The sequence below is a fragment of the Notolepis coatsorum genome (genome assembly GCF_963971535.1).
Source record: "Notolepis coatsorum genome assembly, chromosome: 17".
Lineage (NCBI taxonomy): Eukaryota > Metazoa > Chordata > Actinopteri > Aulopiformes > Paralepididae > Notolepis > Notolepis coatsorum.
Window position 1 is genome coordinate 44,734,420 of NC_140181.1, and position 18,686 is coordinate 44,753,105.

General features: G+C 50.8%; 1 protein-coding gene across 3 annotated transcripts in view; it reads right to left on the reverse strand.

Annotated features, from left to right (window-relative positions):
- dennd2c (DENN/MADD domain containing 2C) overlaps positions 1–18,686 on the reverse strand; it is a 78,668-nt gene that overhangs the window by 54,134 nt on the left and 5,848 nt on the right. For all 3 annotated transcript variants that reach the window (XM_084333334.1, XM_084333335.1, XM_084333333.1), the window contains exons 3-5: positions 4,569–4,693; positions 3,704–3,819; positions 1,614–1,748 (exon numbers count right to left, since the gene is read on the reverse strand). In XM_084333334.1, coding sequence (XP_084189460.1) covers positions 1,614–1,748; positions 3,704–3,819; positions 4,569–4,693 — 376 coding nt within the window. The remainder of the gene's footprint in view (positions 1–1,613; positions 1,749–3,703; positions 3,820–4,568; positions 4,694–18,686) is intronic.

Below are 18,686 nucleotides of genomic sequence, written 5' to 3' on the forward strand. Positions count from 1 at the left end.
ATTTGTCACATAAAAAAACACATATTGGGGCTTTAAAATATTTGTCTGTCACTCCTGTATTTGTTATCGGTTACTCGTAGTTTTATGTTATTGTGTATTTATATTGTTCCCCGTTTCCCTGTGGTTCTATGTTTATCTGTTTCTTAGTTTTTTGCCTATTGTCAGTGACTTTGGGTCATTGAAAAGCGCTATACAAAATAAATAAATTATTATTATTACTCATGTAAAAAGAATAATTCAAACAGGCATAAGCAAAAATGGGTGCCAACTGTACCCTGCAAGGTCAGTCCCCAAGGAAATGGGTGAGCAGTAGCAAGCGTTCAGAGGAAGCTGACACTTATCTTCAAGTGGACACATACCACCAGCGACACCACCAGTCAAGTCAGCTAATGTTAGCCCAGCTCCACTTTTATAGACCAAGCTGCCACCACAGAGATAACATTCTACTGTTACCCTGACTAACCAGAAATACAAATATTTACCTTTTGCTATTGTCTATGCTGATTTTCATTGTCTATATTCCATTTAATCACTTGTTACACTGTAAATTGTTATGCACTTTACTGTTACCTTAGATGGCCACTTATTTCCGTTGTACTGTACTTGTGCTGTACGATGACAATACATTTGAATCTAAACACAATATTAAAATACTGAATTTGTCAATATTGAGGTTTGATTAGCAAAATGTTGTGAAGGCATGTGAACTAAATAATTTAGTGAACATACCAAAATCAAATAGTAAGATATTTATCTTTAGAACATTGGTGTAGATGTAATGGAATAGAAGAGGTTAAACTCACTCATCTGGTCATAATAGCATCATTATTACCACACTTTGGAATGAGTCAGACTGGTGGCGTGGCTGCGTATCGCAGCAGATTCACCAAGAGCACGAGTTGTTGGCATGGAAACGTGCGACAGCGGCATCCACATCACATCATAGCTGTCCCATATAGAAGCCCTCGCAAGCCTCGTTCTCCCACTGTACCTCGCCCTCCGCGTTCCTCTCTTTCCTCACACTTCCCTCCTCCATGAGTCGAGCGTTTCACTTCTTCATTTTCACACAACCTCTCCTACTTTCTCCGTCGTTCCACCACTATCTGTTTCTCTCAGTCCTCTCTCTTTCCTGCCCTCTGAGTCAACGGCCTCCTCCTCCTCCGACACCACGTGGTCCATTGTCCGACGCAGAAGCCATGGTGGTGAAACTCACCATCATTAAGTTGAACCTTTATTAATCCGCCTTAGGGACGTTTGTTCTCCATCTTAACTATTTAGGAGCAGTGGGGCAGCCACACATACAGTAGTGCAGCCAGTGCAGCAACCACGGACCAACTCCAGTTGTAATGCCAGCACATTGGTCAAGGGCAAGGGCAGGAAATCTAGCATGCATCGTCTTTTGGTGTGGGAGGAAACCGGAGTACCCGGAGGAAACCCACGGAGAACATGTAAACTCCACACAGAAAGGCCCCCAGCGGGGGTTTTAACCCAGGACCTTCTTGCTGTGAGGCGACAGTGCCGACCACTGCTGCCACCATGCCGCTGTATCATACAGACACAGGGATCTGAACCTGAACATCAGAAATGATGACGAGGTGCTGGGTTTGATTTACCTGAGGCTGCCGGCACGTTTTGCTGCTGGCGGACGTGCGTCTGGGGGTGCCGGGTCTCGAGTGGTTGGGTGACGATGTCGCGTCCCTCTCCACTTTGCCAGTGTAACCTTGTAACGACTGTGGTTTAGGAGGGAGCTGAAAGACATATGGTACAAAATGCAACGTATGGTAGTAAAATGCATAATGTCATAATTTCTCAATGTCCTCAGTGTCTACGTTGAGAAGAAGGAATGTTAGACGAGGACCAGTGGTCATATGGTAGCCATACAGTTTAGTTTCCAAAACAAATCCCTCTCCAGCAGCATGTACCTCTGCTGGCCTAGGATCAGATCCCATGAGAACCTTCTCTCCTGCGTCTCCCTCTCAAGACTTAATACAGTCCTGACTGCCAAGTCACCCATGCGTTGAATGCCAAAAACGAGTATACTCGTTTTTATGTTTTTTTTTTATTATTATGATGACCTTGTGTGTGATCCTGGTAACCCTGAGATAATTACAATTGAAATAAATGGGGCGGCTGGGTTGCGCAGCGGACAAGGCGCTCGTCACCAACGCAAGAGACACTGGTATCGAATCCAGCTGTCAGCGTTGCTTCCGGCTTGGCCGGCCGTCATACTGGCTCAATTGGTAGAGTCAGCGGGAGGGAAGCCGGTGGGTGGGTCTGGGTCGTTGTGGACAGCGACTCCTACAGTTCGGTCGGGGCGCCTGCACAGCGAGGGAAGGATCTAAGAGAGGTAGTGTGACCTTCCACACGTTACACTCTCAGTGAGAGTCCGCGCTGCCAGGTGAAAAGAAGCGGTGGGCTGGGTACACATGTGTCGGAGGAAGCATGTGATAGTCTCCGCCCTCCCAGACCAACGGTAGGGGGTAGAGTGCGCAACGACCAGGAAGGGGATTGGGAATTGGCATAACGACTAACATTGGGAGGGGAGAAAAACGGAAAAAGAAGGGGGGGGGGGAGATTATATAAAAAAAATAAAAAAATTGAAATAAATGACAATCGAATCCCGATAGGTGGCAGTCTCGCCTACCTTTTGAGTAAATCTTTTACCTTGGAGGGCGGCGCTTTATCAAGCAGCGGCTCTTTGTCTGCTGTTCAGTCATGTCATGTTCAGTCTATTCGCCCAGTATATTCGCACTGACCCTTTGTACACAAGACAAGAGCTACTGGACATTGGTTCACATGTCGGATTACTGGATATTTCCATATTTTTCGATGGACCGAACGGGTCTGTTTACATCGCCTCCCGGGAAAAGGAGGCCTCATACGCGGCGAGGGATCGAAAGCAGAAGCGGGGCCGCAGAGCTGACGACTAGCAACTAGTTTCCTGTGGGGGGTTTGCACTCGGGCCGAAAACGTACTCTGCAATGGCGATCGTGTGTAGCGAACTATTGGAGATTATTATGAAGAGGGAAAAAAGGTGATGATCCATCCATAAGGTGCGTTTTCACCAGACTCAGCATTTCTGGTAAATCATAAAAATACTAAAGTCCAACCGGCCGAGGATGTAAGGTTATCTGTTCACCACGCCCCACCGTTCAGCGATAACGACACAGACAGCGAGATTACCAAAGAGCCGGAATGGATGACAAGTCGAGAAGCAGGTAAGAATACCCATCGTGGTTTTGTGAATAGAACAATCTATGTATCAACATGAGGCATTGGCCCTTGACCTGGAAATGTATTTGTGTTGAGCAACAAGCACGAACTGCGCATGCTGCACACAAAACACACAATATCTCGCTTTCTAGAAAATTACCATGGATTTTTCTTAAACGGGGCACTCTTTAGCCAGGGGTTGCGCAGGAACGGATGTATGTAGAAACAAACGGTTTGTTCCCTGGTGGGAGTATAAATATAAGCATTTCAAATGAGCCATACAGTAGTATGTCTCCATAGCTATAATATAGAATATACGATGGGTCTACAAAACATCGTTAAAACGGTCTGAAACGCTGGCGCCAGATATTAAAGATGGGAAAACAGCGTGGCAGTCAATGAGTTAATAACGAAACAAAAGGTAAGGGGTGTGAACTACCCACTCTCTTGATATTCAGTGTGATATTCCATAGTTAAACTCTCTCATTACCTTTGGGGCGTTTGGGTTCTGTCTCCGCCTGATGGTCGATAGCCGAGGCCGCGTGATTGGGAGACACATGGGCGTCAGCTTCACATCCTCATAGGGGTTCTCTCTGGTCAAGTCGCCTGAGAATGTGTGGGGTCAAAGGTTACACAGGCAACATGCGGCCGAACGAGACCAAACAAGACCATTCTACCACACTGGCTGTTAGCCGATGTTCGGAGCCTTTGTAAGCAGAAAATAAACAGATCCCATGTAAATATGGGTAATATTTCTTAAATATGTACTACCTCATGGTACATTAGACTAGCACACTAATGTACACTTCCCTCCAGAGCCACCCTGCTTACACTGACATACATACTACTAAATATACAGAGAGTGATGTGTATAGTCTACGCTCTCTTGTTTGTGGTGTGGTCCCCGAGTTGTTGATATGCCTCTGCAACCATTGTCACACAAGGAAAATTCGTATACTGTACATTCATTGTATTTGTCAAATGCAGCGTTTCTTATTCGGAAGTGTTCTGTCGTTGATCAAAACGTCCGCGCTCTCAATTGATTCAGTGCTTCCTGCGGCGCTGCGGACTACAAAAGGCTTTCTCTCCCAACCCTCTGCTGTAGCAGCAGTTAAACAAGTTATAAATGGAGCTTTTTCAGCAGCGGAACAGCACAAATAACCAATAAACAGTACCCGGCGGTCTTTAAGACTTCCTGTCTTTGTCTGCTTTTAACAAGACCCCTGCCAATTTCGTAGCTCTGAATAAAGTGACAAGTTGGCATTGACTGCATGGATAAACCGCTCTGGAAGCCGTGTTCATAATTAGGCCAAAAGGTCTCCCTCTGTTCGGCCGATGGCAGAGGTGAACCTCACCAACGATGTCCTCGTAGATGTTGTCGTCGGAGAAGGCGTGGTAGAGACCCGAGCGTCTGCTCTCTGTGGCGAGCGTGGTCCGCTGGGTCGTCAGCCGTGCTGCATCCTCATACTCAAAAGACTTCCTGTGGGGGGGAGGGAGGGAGGACAGGGAGGGAGGGAAGGAGGACAGGGGGGGAGGGAGGGAGGGAGGGAGGGAGGGAGGGAGGGAGGGAGGACAGGGGGGAGGGAGGGAGGACAGGGAGGACAGGGAGGGAGGGAGGACAGGGAAGGAGGGAGGACAGGGAGGGAGGGAGGGAGAGAGGAAGGGAGGGAGGACAGGGAGGGAGGGAGGGAGGGAGGGAGGGAGGACAGGGAGGGAGGGGGGAGGACAGGGAGGGAGGGAGGGAGGACAGGGGGGAGGGAGGGAGGGAGGGAGGGAGGGAGGGAGGGAGGGAGGGAGGGAGGGAGGGAGGGAGGGAGGGAGGACAGGGAAGGAGGGAGGACAGGGAGGGAGGGAGGGAGGGAGGGAGGGAGGGAGGGAGGGAGGGAGGGAGGGAGGGAGGGAGGACAGGGAGGGAGGGAGGGAGGGAGGGAGGAAGGGAGGGAGGACAGGGAGGGAGGGAGAGGGAGGGAGGGAGGGAGGGAGGGAGGGAGGGAGGGAGGGAGGGAGGGCCATGAGACACAGGGGTATGGCTGTCTTCCTAAAGATAGCTAGCATGGTATTGTTCACTCTGTTGTCTTCTGACATACAGCCAAAGAGCCTCTGCATTGGTCAAACAGCCAAATGCTGATTTTAAAGACAGAGAGAGACAGCTCGGTACCATGTTTTACTCACCGCACCATCTCCTGTATTTCTTTGATCTTGTTCTGTTGATATTGTTGTTGTATTGTATAATGTTGTTTGCTGTTTATGTCATAATTGTGCTTTGGCAACATTTGTGAAATGTAATGCCAATAAAGCTTTTTGAATTGAATTGAATTGACAGCAGGGGAGAAGACAGAGAGAGACAGCAGGGGAGAAGACAGAGAGAGACAGCAGGGGAGAAGACAGAGAGAGACAGCAGGGGAGAAGACTGAGAGAGAGACAGCAGGGGAGAAGACAGAGAGAGACAGCAGGGGAGAAGACTGAGAGAGAGACAGCAGGGGAGAAGACAGAGAGGGAGACAGCAGGGGAGAAGACAGAGAGAGAGACAGCAGGGGAGAAGACAGAGAGGGAGACAGCAGGGGAGAAGACAGACAGAGAGACAGCAGGGGAGAAGACAGAGAGAGAGACAGCAGGGGAGAAGACAGAGAGAGACAGGAGGGGAGAAGACAGAGAGAGACAGCCGGGGAGAAGATAGAGAGAGACAGCAGGGGAGAAGACTGAGAGAGAGACAGCAGGGGAGAAGACAGAGAGAGACAGCAGGGGAGAAGACAGAGAGAGAGACAGCAGGGGAGAAGACTGAGAGAGAGACAGCAGGGGAGAAGACTGAGAGAGAGAGCAGGGGAGAAGACAGAGAGAGAGACAGCAGGGGAGAAGACAGAGAGAGACAGCAGGGGAGAAGACAGAGAGAGAGACAGCAGGGGAGAAGACTGAGAGACAGCAGGGGAGAAGACTGAGAGAGAGACAGCAGGGGAGAAGACAGAGAGAGAGACAGCAGGGGAGAAGACAGAGAGAGAGACAGCAGGGGAGAAGACATAGAGAGAGACAGCAGGGGAGAAGACAGAGAGAGAGACAGCAGGGGAGAAAACAGAGAGAGAGACAGCAGGGGAAATGACTGAGAGAGAGACAGCAGGGGAGAAGACTGAGAGAGACAGCAGGGGAGAAGACAGAGAGACAGCAGGGGAGAAGACAGAGAGAGACAGCAGGGGAGAAGACAGAGAGAGACAGCAGGGGAGAAGACTGAGAGAGAGACAGCAGGGGAGAAGACTGAGAGAGAGACAGCAGGGGAGAAGACAGAGAGAGAGACAGCAGGGGAAATGACTGAGAGAGAGACAGCAGGGGAGAATACTGAGAGAGAGACAGCAGAGGAGAAGACAGAGAGAGACAGCAGGGGAGAAGACTGAGAGAGACAGCAGGGGAGAAGACTGAGAGAGAGACAGCAGGGGAGAAGACAGAGAGAGACAGCAGGGGAGAAGACTGAGAGAGACAGCAGAGGAGAAGACAGAGAGAGACAGCAGGGGAGAAGACTGAGAGAGAGACAGCAGAGGAGAAGACAGAGAGAGACAGCAGGGGAGAAGACTGAGAGAGAGACAGCAGGGGAGAAGACTGAGAGAGAGACAGCAGGGGAGAACAGAGAGGGAGACAGCAGGGGAGAAGACAGAGAGACAGCAGGGGAGAAGACAGAGAGAGAGACAGCAGGGGAGAAGACAGAGAGAGAGACAGCAGGGGAGAAGACAGAGAGAGAGACAGCAGGGGAGAAGACAGAGAGACAGCAGGGGAGAAGACTGAGAGAGACAGCAGGGGAGAAGACTGAGAGAGAGACAGCAGGGGAGAAGACAGAGAGAGAGACAGCAGGGGAGAAGACTGAGAGAGAGACAGCAGGGGAGAAGACAGAGAGAGACAGCAGGGGAGAAGACTGAGAGAGACAGCAGGGGAGAAGACTGAGAGAGAGACAGCAGGGGAGAAGACAGAGAGAGAGACAGCAGGGGAGAAGACAGAGAGAGACACAGCAGGGGAGAAGACAGAGAGACAGCAGGGGAGAAGACTGAGAGAGACAGCAGGGGAGAAGACAGAGAGAGAGACAGCAGGGGAGAAGACAGAGAGAGACAGCAGGGGAGAAGACAGAGAGAGACAGCAGGGGAGAAGACTGAGAGAGAGACAGCAGGGGAGAAGACAGAGAGAGAGACAGCAGGGGAGAAGACAGAGAGACAGCAGGGGAGAAGACAGAGAGAGACAGCAAGGGAGAAGACAGAGAGAGACAGCAGGGGAGAAGACAGAGAGACAGCAGTGGAGAAGACAGAGAGAGACAGCAGGGGAGAAGACAGAGAGAGAGACAGCAGGGGAGAAGACTGAGAGAGACAGCAGGGGAGAAGACAGAGAGAGAGACAGCAGGGGAGAAGACAGAGAGAGAGACAGCAGGGGAGAAGACTGAGAGAGACAGCAGGGGAGAAGACTGAGAGAGACAGCAGGGGAGAAGACAGAGAGAGAGACAGCAGGGGAGAAGACAGAGAGACAGCAGGGGAGAAGACAGAGAGAGACAGCAGGGGAGAAGACAGAGAGACAGCAGGGGAGAAGACAGAGAGAGACAGCAGGGGAGAAGACTGAGAGAGACAGCAGGGGAGAAGACAGAGAGAGAGACAGCAGGGGAGAAGACAGAGAGACAGCAGGGGAGAAGACTGAGAGAGAGACAGCAGGGGAAAAGACTGAGAGAGAGACAGCAGGGGAGAAGACTGAGAGAGACAGCAGGGGAGAAGACAGAGAGACAGCAGGGGAGAAGACAGAGAGAGACAGCAGGGGAGAAGACTGAGAGAGACAGCAGGGGAGAAGACAGAGAGAGAGACAGCAGGGGAGAAGACTGAGAGAGAGACAGCAGGGGAGAAGACAGAGAGAGAGACAGCAGGGGAGAAGACTGAGAGAGACAGCAGGGGAGAAGACAGAGAGACAGCAGGGGAGAAGACAGAGAGAGACAGCAGGGGAGAAGACAGAGAGACAGCAGGGGAGAAGACAGAGAGAGACAGCAGGGGAGAAGACTGAGAGAGAGACAGCAGGGGAGAAGACAGAGAGAGAGACAGCAGGGGAGAAGACAGAGAGAGACAGCAGGGGAGAAGACAGAGAGAGAGACAGCAGAGGAGAAGACAGAGAGAGAGACAGCAGGGGAGAATACACAGAGAGACAGCAGGGGAGAAGACAGAGAGACAGCAGGGGAGAAGACTGAGAGAGACAGCAGGGGAGAAGACTGAAAGAGAGACAGCAGGGGAGAAGACAGAGAGAGACAGCAGGGGAGAAGACTGAGAGAGACAGCAGGGGAGAAGACTGAGAGAGAGACAGCAGGGGAGAAGACTGAGAGAGAGACAGCAGGGGAGAAGACAGAGAGAGACAGCAGGGGAGAAGACAGAGAGAGACAGCAGGGGAGAAGACTGAGAGAGACAGCAGGGGAGAAGACTGAGAGAGAGACAGCAGGGGAGAAGACAGAGAGAGAGACAGCAGGAGAGAAGACTGAGAGAGACAGCAGGGGAGAAGACTGAGAGAGACAGCAGGGGAGAAGACTGAGAGAGACAGCAGGGGAGAAGACTGAGAGAGACAGCAGGGGAGAAGACTGAGAGAGACAGCAGGGGAGAAGACTGAGAGAGACAGCAGGGGAGAAGACAGAGAGAGAGACAGCAGGGGAGAAGACTGAGAGAGACAGCAGGGGAGAAGACAGAGAGAGACAGCAGGGGAGAAGACTGAGAGAGAGACAGCAGAGGAGAAGACTGAGAGACAGCAGGGGAGAAGACTGAGAGAGAGACAGCAGGGGAGAAGACAGAGAGAGACAGCAGGGGAGAAGACAGAGAGACAGCAGGGGAGAAGACAGAGAGAGAGACAGCAGGGGAGAAGACAGAGAGAGACAGCAGGGGAGAAGACAGAGAGACAGCAGGGGAGAAGACTGAGAGAGACAGCAGGGGAGAAGACAGAGAGAGAGACAGCAGGGGAGAAGACAGAGAGACAGCAGGGGAGAAGACAGAGAGAGAGACAGCAGGGGAGAAGACAGAGAGAGACAGCAGGGGAGAAGACAGAGAGACAGCAGGGGAGAAGACTGAGAGAGACAGCAGGGGAGAAGACAGAGAGAGAGACAGCAGGGGAGAAGACTGAGAGAGACAGCAGGGGAGAAGACAGAGAGAGACAGCAGGGGAGAAGACTGAGAGAGAGACAGCAGGGGAGAAGACTGAGAGAGACAGCAGGAGAGAAGACAGAGAGACAGCAGGGGAGAAGACTGAGAGAGACAGCAGGGGAGAAGACTGAGAGAGAGACAGCAGGGGAGAAGACTGAGAGAGACAGCAGGGGAGAAGACAGAGAGAGAGACCGCAGGGGAGAAGACTGAGAGAGAGACAGCAGGGGAGAAGACTGAGAGAGAGACAGCAGGGGAGAAGACTGAGAGAGACAGCAGGGGAGAAGACTGAGAGAGAGACAGCAGGGGAGAAGACTGAGAGAGCGACAGCAGGGGAGAAGACTGAGAGAGACAGCAGGGGAGAAGACTGAGAGAGAGACAGCAGGGGAGAAGGCTGAGAGAGAGACAGCAGGGGAGAAGACAGAGAGAGAGAGACAGCAGGGGAGAAGACAGAGAGAGACAGCAGGGGAGAAGACAGAGAGAGAGACAGCAGGGGAGAAGACAGAGGGAGACAGCAGGGGAGAAGACTGAGAGAGACAGCAGGGGAGAAGACTGAGAGAGAGACAGCAGGGGAGAAGACAGAGAGAGAGACAGCAGGGGAGAAGACAGAGAGACAGCAGGGGAGAAGACAGAGAGACAGCAGGGGAGAAGACTGAGAGAGAGACAGCAGGGGAGAAGACAGAGAGAGAGACAGCAGGGGAGAAGACAGAGAGAGAGACAGCAGGGGAGAAGACTGAGAGAGACAGCAGGGGAGAAGACTGAGAGACAGCAGGGGAGAAGACAGAGAGAGACAGCAGGGGAGAAGACAGAGAGAGAGACAGCAGGGGAGAAGACAGAGAGAGACAGCAGGGGAGAAGACAGAGAGAGACAGCAGGGGAGAAGACAGAGAATGACAGCAGGGGAGAAGACTGAGAGAGACAGCAGGGGAGAAGACAGAGAGAGAGACAGCAGGGGAGAAGACAGAGAGAGACAGCAGGGGAGAAGACAGAGAGAGAGACAGCAGGGGAGAAGACTGAGAGAGACAGCAGGGGAGAAGACAGAGAGAGAGACAGCAGGGGAGAAGACAGAGAGAGACAGCAGGGGAGAAGACAGAGAGAGAGACAGCAGGGGAGAAGACAGAGAGAGACAGCAGGGGAGAAGACTGAGAGAGAGACAGCAGGGGAGAAGACAGAGAGAGAGACAGCAGGGGAGAAGACAGAGAGAGACAGCAGGGGAGAAGACAGAGAGAGACAGCAGGGGAGAAGACAGAGAGAGAGACAGCAGGGGAGAAGACAGAGAGACAGCAGGGGAGAAGACAGAGAGAGACAGCAGGGGAGAAGACAGAGAGACAGCAGGGGAGAAGACTGAGAGACAACAGGGGAGAAGACAGAGAGACAGCAGGGGAGAAGACAGAGAGAGACAGCAGGGGAGAAGACAGAGAGAGAGACAGCAGGGGAGAAGACTGAGAGAGAGACAGCAGGGGAGAAGACTGAGAGAGACAGCAGGGGAGAAGACAGAGAGAGACACAGCAGGGGAGAAGACAGAGAGAGACAGCAGGGGAGAAGACTGAGAGAGAGACAGCAGGGGAGAAGACAGAGAGACAGCAGGGGAGAAGACTGAGAGAGACAGCAGGGGAGAAGACTGAGAGACAGCAGGGGAGAAGACTGAGAGAGAGACAGCAGGGGAGAAGACTGAGAGAGACAGCAGGGGAGAAGACTGAGAGAGACAGCAGGGGAGAAGACTGAGAGAGACAGCAGGGGAGAAGACAGACAGAGAGACAGCAGGGGAGAAGACTGAGAGGGAGACAGCAGAGGAGAAGACAGAGAGAGACAGCAGAGGAGAAGACAGAGAGAGACAGCAGGGGAGAAGACAGAGAGAGAGACAGCAGGGGAGAAGACAAAGAGAGACAGCAGGGGAGAAGACTGAGAGAGACAGCAGGGGAGAAGACAGAGAGAGACAGCAGGGGAGAAGACAGAGAGGGAGACAGCAGGGGAGAAGACAGAGAGAGACAGCAGGGGAGAAGACAGAGAGAGAGACAGCAGGGGAGAAGACAGAGAGGGAGACAGCAGGGGAGAAGACTGAGAGAGAGACAGCAGGGGAGAAGACTGAGAGAGACAGCAGGGGAGAAGACTGAGAGAGAGACAGCAGGGGAGAAGACAGAGAGAGAGACAGCAGGGGAGAAGACAGAGAGAGAGACAGCAGGGGAGAAGACAGAGAGAGAGACAGCAGGGGAGAAGACAGAGAGGGAGACAGCAGGGGAGAAGACAGAGAGAGAGACAGCAGGGGATAAGACAGAGAGGGGGAGAGCAGGGGAGAAGACTGAGAGAGACAGCAGGGGAGAAGACAGAGAGAGAGACAGCAGAGGAGAAGAGAGAGAGAGAGACAGCAGGGGAGAAGACAGAGAGAGAGCAGGGGAGAAGACAGAGAGAGACAGCAGGGGAGAAGACTGAGAGACAGCAGGGGAGAAGACAGAGAGGGAGACAGCAGGGGAGAAGACAGAGAGACAGCAGGGGAGAAGACTGAGAGAGAGACAGCAGGGGAGAAGACAGAGAGAGACAGCAGGGGAGAAGACTGAGAGAGACAGCAGGGGAGAAGACAGAGAGACAGCAGGGGAGAATACTGAGAGAGACAGCAGGGGAGAAGACAGAGAGACAGTAGGGGAGAAGACAGAGAGACAGCAGGGGAGAAGACTGAGAGACAGCAGGGGAGAATACTGAGAGAGACAGCAGGGGAGAAGACAGAGAGACAGCAGGGGAGAAGACAGAGAGACAGCAGGGGAGAAGACAGAGAGAGACAGCAGGGGAGAAGACTGAGAGAGAGACAGCAGGGGAGAAGACAGAGAGAGACAGCAGGGGAGAAGACAGAGAGACAACAGGGGAGAAGACTGAGAGAGACAGCAGGGGAGAAGACAGAGAGAGACAGCAGGGGAGAAGACTGAGAGAGACAGCAGGGGAGAAGACAGAGAGAGACAGCAGGGGAGAAGACAGAGAGAGACAGCAGGGGAGAAGACAGAGAGACAGCAGGGGAGAAGACAGAGAGAGACAGCAGGGGAGAAGACTGAGAGAGACAGCAGGGGAGAAGACAGAGAGAGACAGCAGGGGAGAAGACTGAGAGAGACAGCAGGGGAGAAGACTGAGAGAGACAGCAGGGGAGAAGACAGAGAGAGACAGCAGGGGAGAAGACTGAGAGAGAGACAGCAGGGGAGAAGACAGAGAGAGAGACAGCAGGGGAGAAGACAGAGAGAGACAGCAGGGGAGAAGACAGAGAGAGACAGCAGGGGAGAAGACAGATAGAGACAGCAGGGGAGAAGACTGAGAGAGACAGCAGGGGAGAAGACTGTGAGAGAGACAGCAGGGGAGAAGACAGAGAGAGACAGCAGGGGAGAAGACAGAGAGAGACAGCAGGGGAGAAGACAGAGAGAGACAGCAGGGGAGAAGACTGAGAGAGAGACAGCAGGGGAGAAGACTGAGAGAGAGAGCAGGGGAGAAGACAGAGAGACAGCAGGGGAGAAGACTGAGAGAGACAGCAGGGGAGAAGACAGAGAGACAGCAGGGGAGAAGACAGAGAGACAGCAGGGGAGAAGACTGAGAGAGAGACAGCAGGGGAGAAGACAGAGAGAGAGACAGCAGGGGAGAAGACTGAGAGAGAGACAGCAGGGGAGAAGACTGAGAGAGACAGCAGGGGAGAAGACAGAGAGAGAGACAGCAGGGGAGAAGACAGAGAGAGAGACAGCAGGGGAGAAGACTGAGAGAGACAGCAGGGGAGAAGACAGAGAGAGACAGCAGGGGAGAAGACTGAGAGGGAGACAGCAGGGGAGAAGACAGAGAGAGACAGCAGGGGAGAAGACTGAGAGAGACAGCAGGGGAGAAGACAGAGGGAGAGACAGCAGGGGAGAAGACAGAGAGAGACAGCAGGGGAGAAGACTGAGAGAGACAGCAGGGGAGAAGACTGAGAGAGACAGCAGGGGAGAAGACTGAGAGAGACAGCAGGGGAGAAGACAGAGAGAGACAGCAGGGGAGAAGACAGAGAGAGAGACAGCAGGGGAGAAGACTGAGAGACAGCAGGGGAGAAGACAGAGAGAGACAGCAGGGGAGAAGACTGAGAGGGAGACAGCAGGGGAGAAGACTGAGAGAGAGTAGAGCCATATGGAATCCGCGATCACGGAATCGCGGACGGAATCGCGGAATTGAGCAATAAAAATGGAATCAACTAAAAAAAGCAAATAAAAAAAATTACGTTTTCTTTTTTTTTTTACTTTTTTTTTTATGTTGTGGGACTTGTACAGCACTTTGTTCAACTTTGTCGGTGCTGTAAAGTTTAAACCTTTTTAAATCTTAGACAAACAAAACACTTTGCTTTCATGAAATATTGTAAGCCATCATTTGAGGCTTTATAAAAGCAGCACAATGAACACAAATCTGTCAGTGCCGAGTCCGACCTCATCTTAAATAACAAACAGCATTGCTTGTTGTAATTAACAAAGAGAGGCAGAGTTGATTTTGCAAAAATATATATAATTATTATTATTTTTTTAATCTAATTTTATTTTCATATTCGAATCCCATGCCCATCGAACGAAGCTTCGAAGCTTCGAAGTATTTAAGACAGCCCTATTAAATGGACTGTTATATCTTATTAAATTGTGGACATTTATTCATTCCCACTTATTAGACACTATTTCTGATGGTAAAATGAGCGTACAAAGCAAAATACAGAATTCTGAAATATGAAAACGGAAAAAACGGAATTTGGAAAAAAATAAAATGGAATTTGGAAAAAAATAAAACGGATTTCATATGGCTCTAAGAGAGAGACAGCAGGGGAGAAGACAGAGAGAGAGACAGCAGAGGAGAAGACTGAGAGAGAGACAGCAGGGGAGAAGACTGAGAGAGAGACAGCAGGGGAGAAGACAGAGAGAGACAGCAGGGGAGAAGACAGAGAGAGACAGCAGGGGAGAAGACTGAGAGGGAGACAGCAGGGGAGAAGACAGAGAGAGAGACAGCAGGGGAGAAGACTGAGAGAGACAGCAGGGGAGAAGACAGAGAGAGAGACAGCAGGGGAGAAGACAGAGAGAGACAGCAGGGGAGAAGACAGAGAGAGAGACAGCAGGGGAGAAGACAGAGAGAGACAGCAGGGGAGAAGACTGAGAGAGAGACAGCAGGGGAGAAGACTGAGAGAGACAGCAGGGGAGAAGACAGAGAGAGAGACAGCAGGGGAGAAGACAGAGAGAGACAGCAGGGGAGAAGACAGAGAGAGAGACAGCAGGGGAGAAGACAGAGAGAGACAGCAGGGGAGAAGACTGAGAGAGACAGCAGGGGAGAAGACAGAGAGAGAGACAGCAGGGGAGAAGACAGAGAGGGAGACAGCAGGGGAGAAGACTGAGAGAGACAGCAGGGGAGAAGACTGAGAGAGAGACAGCAGGGGAGAAGACAGAGAGAGAGACAGCAGGGGAGAAGACTGAGAGAGAGACAGCAGGGGAGAAGACTGAGAGAGAGACAGCAGGGGAGAAGACTGAGAGAGAGACAGCAGGGGAGAAGACTGAGAGAGAGACAGCAGGGGAGAAGACTGAGAGAGAGACAGCAGGGGAGAAGACAGAGAGAGAGACAGCAGAGGAGAAGACAGAGAGAGACAGCAGGGGAGAAGACTGAGAGAGACAGCAGGGGAGAAGACAGAGAGAGAGACAGCAGGGGAGAAGACAGAGAGAGACAGCAGGGGAGAAGACAGAGAGAGAGACAGCAGGGGAGAAGACAGAGAGGGAGACAGCAGGGGAGAAGACTGAGAGAGACAGCAGGGGAGAAGACAGAGAGAGAGACAGCAGGGGAGAAGACAGAGAGGGAGACAGCAGGGGAGAAGACAGAGAGAGAGACAGCAGGGGAGAAGACTGAGAGAGAGACAGCAGGGGAGAAGACAGAGAGAGACAGCAGGGGAGAAGAGAGAGAGAGACAGCAGGGGAGAAGACTGAGAGAGACAGCAGGGGAGAAGACTGAGAGAGAGACAGCAGGGGAGAAGACTGAGAGAGACAGCAGGGGAGAAGACTGAGAGAGAGACAGCAGGGGAGAAGACTGAGAGAGACAGCAGGGGAGAAGACAGAGAGAGAGACAGCAGAGGAGAAGACAGAGAGAGACAGCAGGGGAGAAGACAGAGAGAGAGAGAGCAGGGGAGAAGACTGAGAGAGACAGCAGGGGAGAAGACAGAGAGAGACAGCAGGGGAGAAGACAGAGAGGGAGACAGCAGGGGAGAAGACTGAGAGACAGCAGGGGAGAAGACAGAGAGAGACAGCAGAGGAGAAGACAGAGAGAGACAGCAGGGGAGAAGACTGAGAGAGACAGCAGAGGAGAAGACAGAGAGCGACAGCAGGGGAGAAGACAGAGAGAGAGACAGCAGGGGAGAAGACAGAGAGAGAGACAGCAGGGGAGAAGACAGAGAGAGACAGCAGGGGAGAAGACTGAGAGACAGCAGGGGAGAAGACAGAGAGGGAGACAGCAGGGGAGAAGACAGAGAGAGACAGCAGGGGAGAAGACAGAGAGAGACAGCAGGGGAGAAGACAGAGAGAGAGACAGCAGGGGAGAAGACAGAGAGAGACAGCAGGGGAGAAGACAGAGAGAGAGACAGCAGGGGAGAAGACAGAGAGAGACAGCAGGGGAGAAGACAGAGAGAGACAGCAGGGGAGAAGACAGAGAGAGACAGCAGGGGAGAAGACAGAGAGAGACAGCAGGGGAGAAGACAGAGAGAGAGACAGCAGGGGAGAAGACAGACAGAGAGAGACAGCAGGGGAGAAGACAGAGAGGGAGACAGCACGGGAGAAGACAGAGAGAGACAGCAGGGGAGAAGACAGAGAGAGAGACAGCAGGGGAGAAGACTGAGAGAGACAGCAGGGGAGAAGACAGAGAGAGACAGCAGGGGAGAAGACAGAGAGACAGCAGGGGAGAAGACAGAGAGAGAGACAGCAGGGGAGAAGACTGAGTGAGAGACAGCAGAGGAGAAGACAGAAAGAGAGACAGTAGGGAAGAAATAAAGTAGAAAATAGAAAGAAAGAAACCATTACTTTAATAGACTCGTCACTCTATACTACTCAGTACAGGTAATGGACCAGATTGATGCTTAATGGTATTGGTCTAGTGCTCAGAAGAACATGTATTTGCAGTGAGGAAGTGGCATCGATCCCTTCTTACAAAAACCACCTGGATACGAGTGACAAAAATAACAGCATGCACATTTTGAAATGAGAGGAAACCAGAGCAACACTGGACGTCAAGTCACAGAGAGATGGGATAAATTGTCATTCAATTCAACGTGGAAATAAGAATCCACGATTCACGTGTGAACGTTTAGTTCCACTCTTCGTCATTGAGACTATTCACCTCCAAATATTGAATAGGTTGGGGGAAAGAGAACATCCTGAATTGACTGACTTGAAAGGGCACTGAACCGGACCCTAGAAAGTGGGTCACAAAGTATTTTCCTGAGCCTTGATAGATAGTGAAAGTGTGGCCAGGGCGGGGATGTGTGTGTGTGGGCGTGTACGCGTCTAGCGTGCATGTGAAAACAACCAAACGTGACCCCCGGATCCTCGGCCACTGTGGAACTAGGCCACGGCCAGACAATAGCACACGGCACTGCCAGAGATCATGTGACATCATCATCGCACCTGGACTCACGCCAACAGCTAGACTGACCCTTCCCTTTCTCAAACATGTTCCTCTTTTACATTTTTATTTGGGGAGGGGGGGGGACCAAACAGCAACACGCAAAAGTCTAAACAAAAGCAACGGCTGTACGTATTTCTAGCGAGAGCGTCGGATGGAGAAGGGTGCTCTCTCTCTCCGCGCGCATGTTTTCACAGAAGGCGTCGTGTTCTTGTTCTGTCAGCGGGAGCCATTTTCTTTAAAGCACATAATTCAGATCAAAGTAATCCTTGTTTGTAAGGACATTCTCCCCAGACCCCTTTTCAATTTAACTACTCTTTTATTGTGAATTCAATTATGGAGGAAAACTATCTAAGTGTCGACTATAAACCGAGAGGAAAACCTCTTTCTTATGCTGTGCTTTCAATTGAAAACCTTTTATTTAGACAAGGCGAGCAGGCGGGGAGCTCAAAGAGAAGCCTCTCTTTTACAGGACCACCCTGTTTGATGTATGGAGGCCATTAACGGACAGGATAAACAAAGAGCGTAAAATAAATGAGATGCGGACATGACGGGACATAACAGCAGTATAAAGGACATTACCGAGAACCAGAACCTAAGGTAGGGCTGCTGGATTATGGCAAAAATCATAATCACGATTATTTTGATTGATATTTAAATCACGATTATCAAACATGATTACTCATTGATGTGAGAACATCATATGATTGATGACCTTGTTGTTTTACCTTTCTTCTCTACCAAAAGGCTGCCTCTGTCATCTTCTACTAGGGGTGGGGGGGGGAAATCGATACGTAGTAGTATCGCGATACTTTGCGTGGCGATACTGTATCGTTACAGGGACGCCAAGTATCGATATTTAATTATTCATAAAAAAATATTTTTTTTTGTATAAGGAAGTTGCATTGTTCATTTCAATACCTGTAATAGTACAGTAGTCCACACACACACATGTGCATTCAGTTAAATTGGAATATGATACAAACAGTTCAGTTTGTCAGGTACATGCAACACAGATTACAGTGTTTACATCTGTCTGCTTGAGAAAATACCATGTTCTGCAATAAAAATTATTGAAGTGAGATGAACAGACTGAACTTTATTTTATTAGATAAAACATGTTGACAAAGTTTTACTTTGCAGTTGAAAAAGGTAATAAATTACATTTGAAAAAAAAGAATATATATATATACGCAATATTAATATCGCAATACTCAGCGTATCGCGATATATTTAGTATCGTGATACTATCGTATCGTGACGCAAGTATCGCGATAGTATAGTATTGTGAGGTCTCTGGCGATTCCCACCCCTATCTTCTACCAAGTTAACAAAGACGTTTAAAAATAACAGGAGAAATGCGTTGTGACTCGTAGCTCCCTCCTCACCTCTCAACACCAGCTGAAACTACTGTTTGGGCTTGAGGGGGGAGGGGCGGAGCTCACCGCTCTGAAGGAAGGGTGCGCTGCATTTACAAAACAAGACAAAATGAGAGCAATACGACATGCAGCATTATAATCGTTTTATCTTGATTATCTTGTTTTCATGATCGTGGGAAGCCAAAATCGCAATTTCAATTGAAACTTAAATTAAATTAAATCGCCCAGCCCTAACCTATATCAAATAGATTCACAGGCACTAGAGATGATTTCAAACATAATCTCCATGTCCAAGTTTACTTCCTGTCGCAGTGTTTGCTAATGTCAATAGTTGAGGGCCCAAGC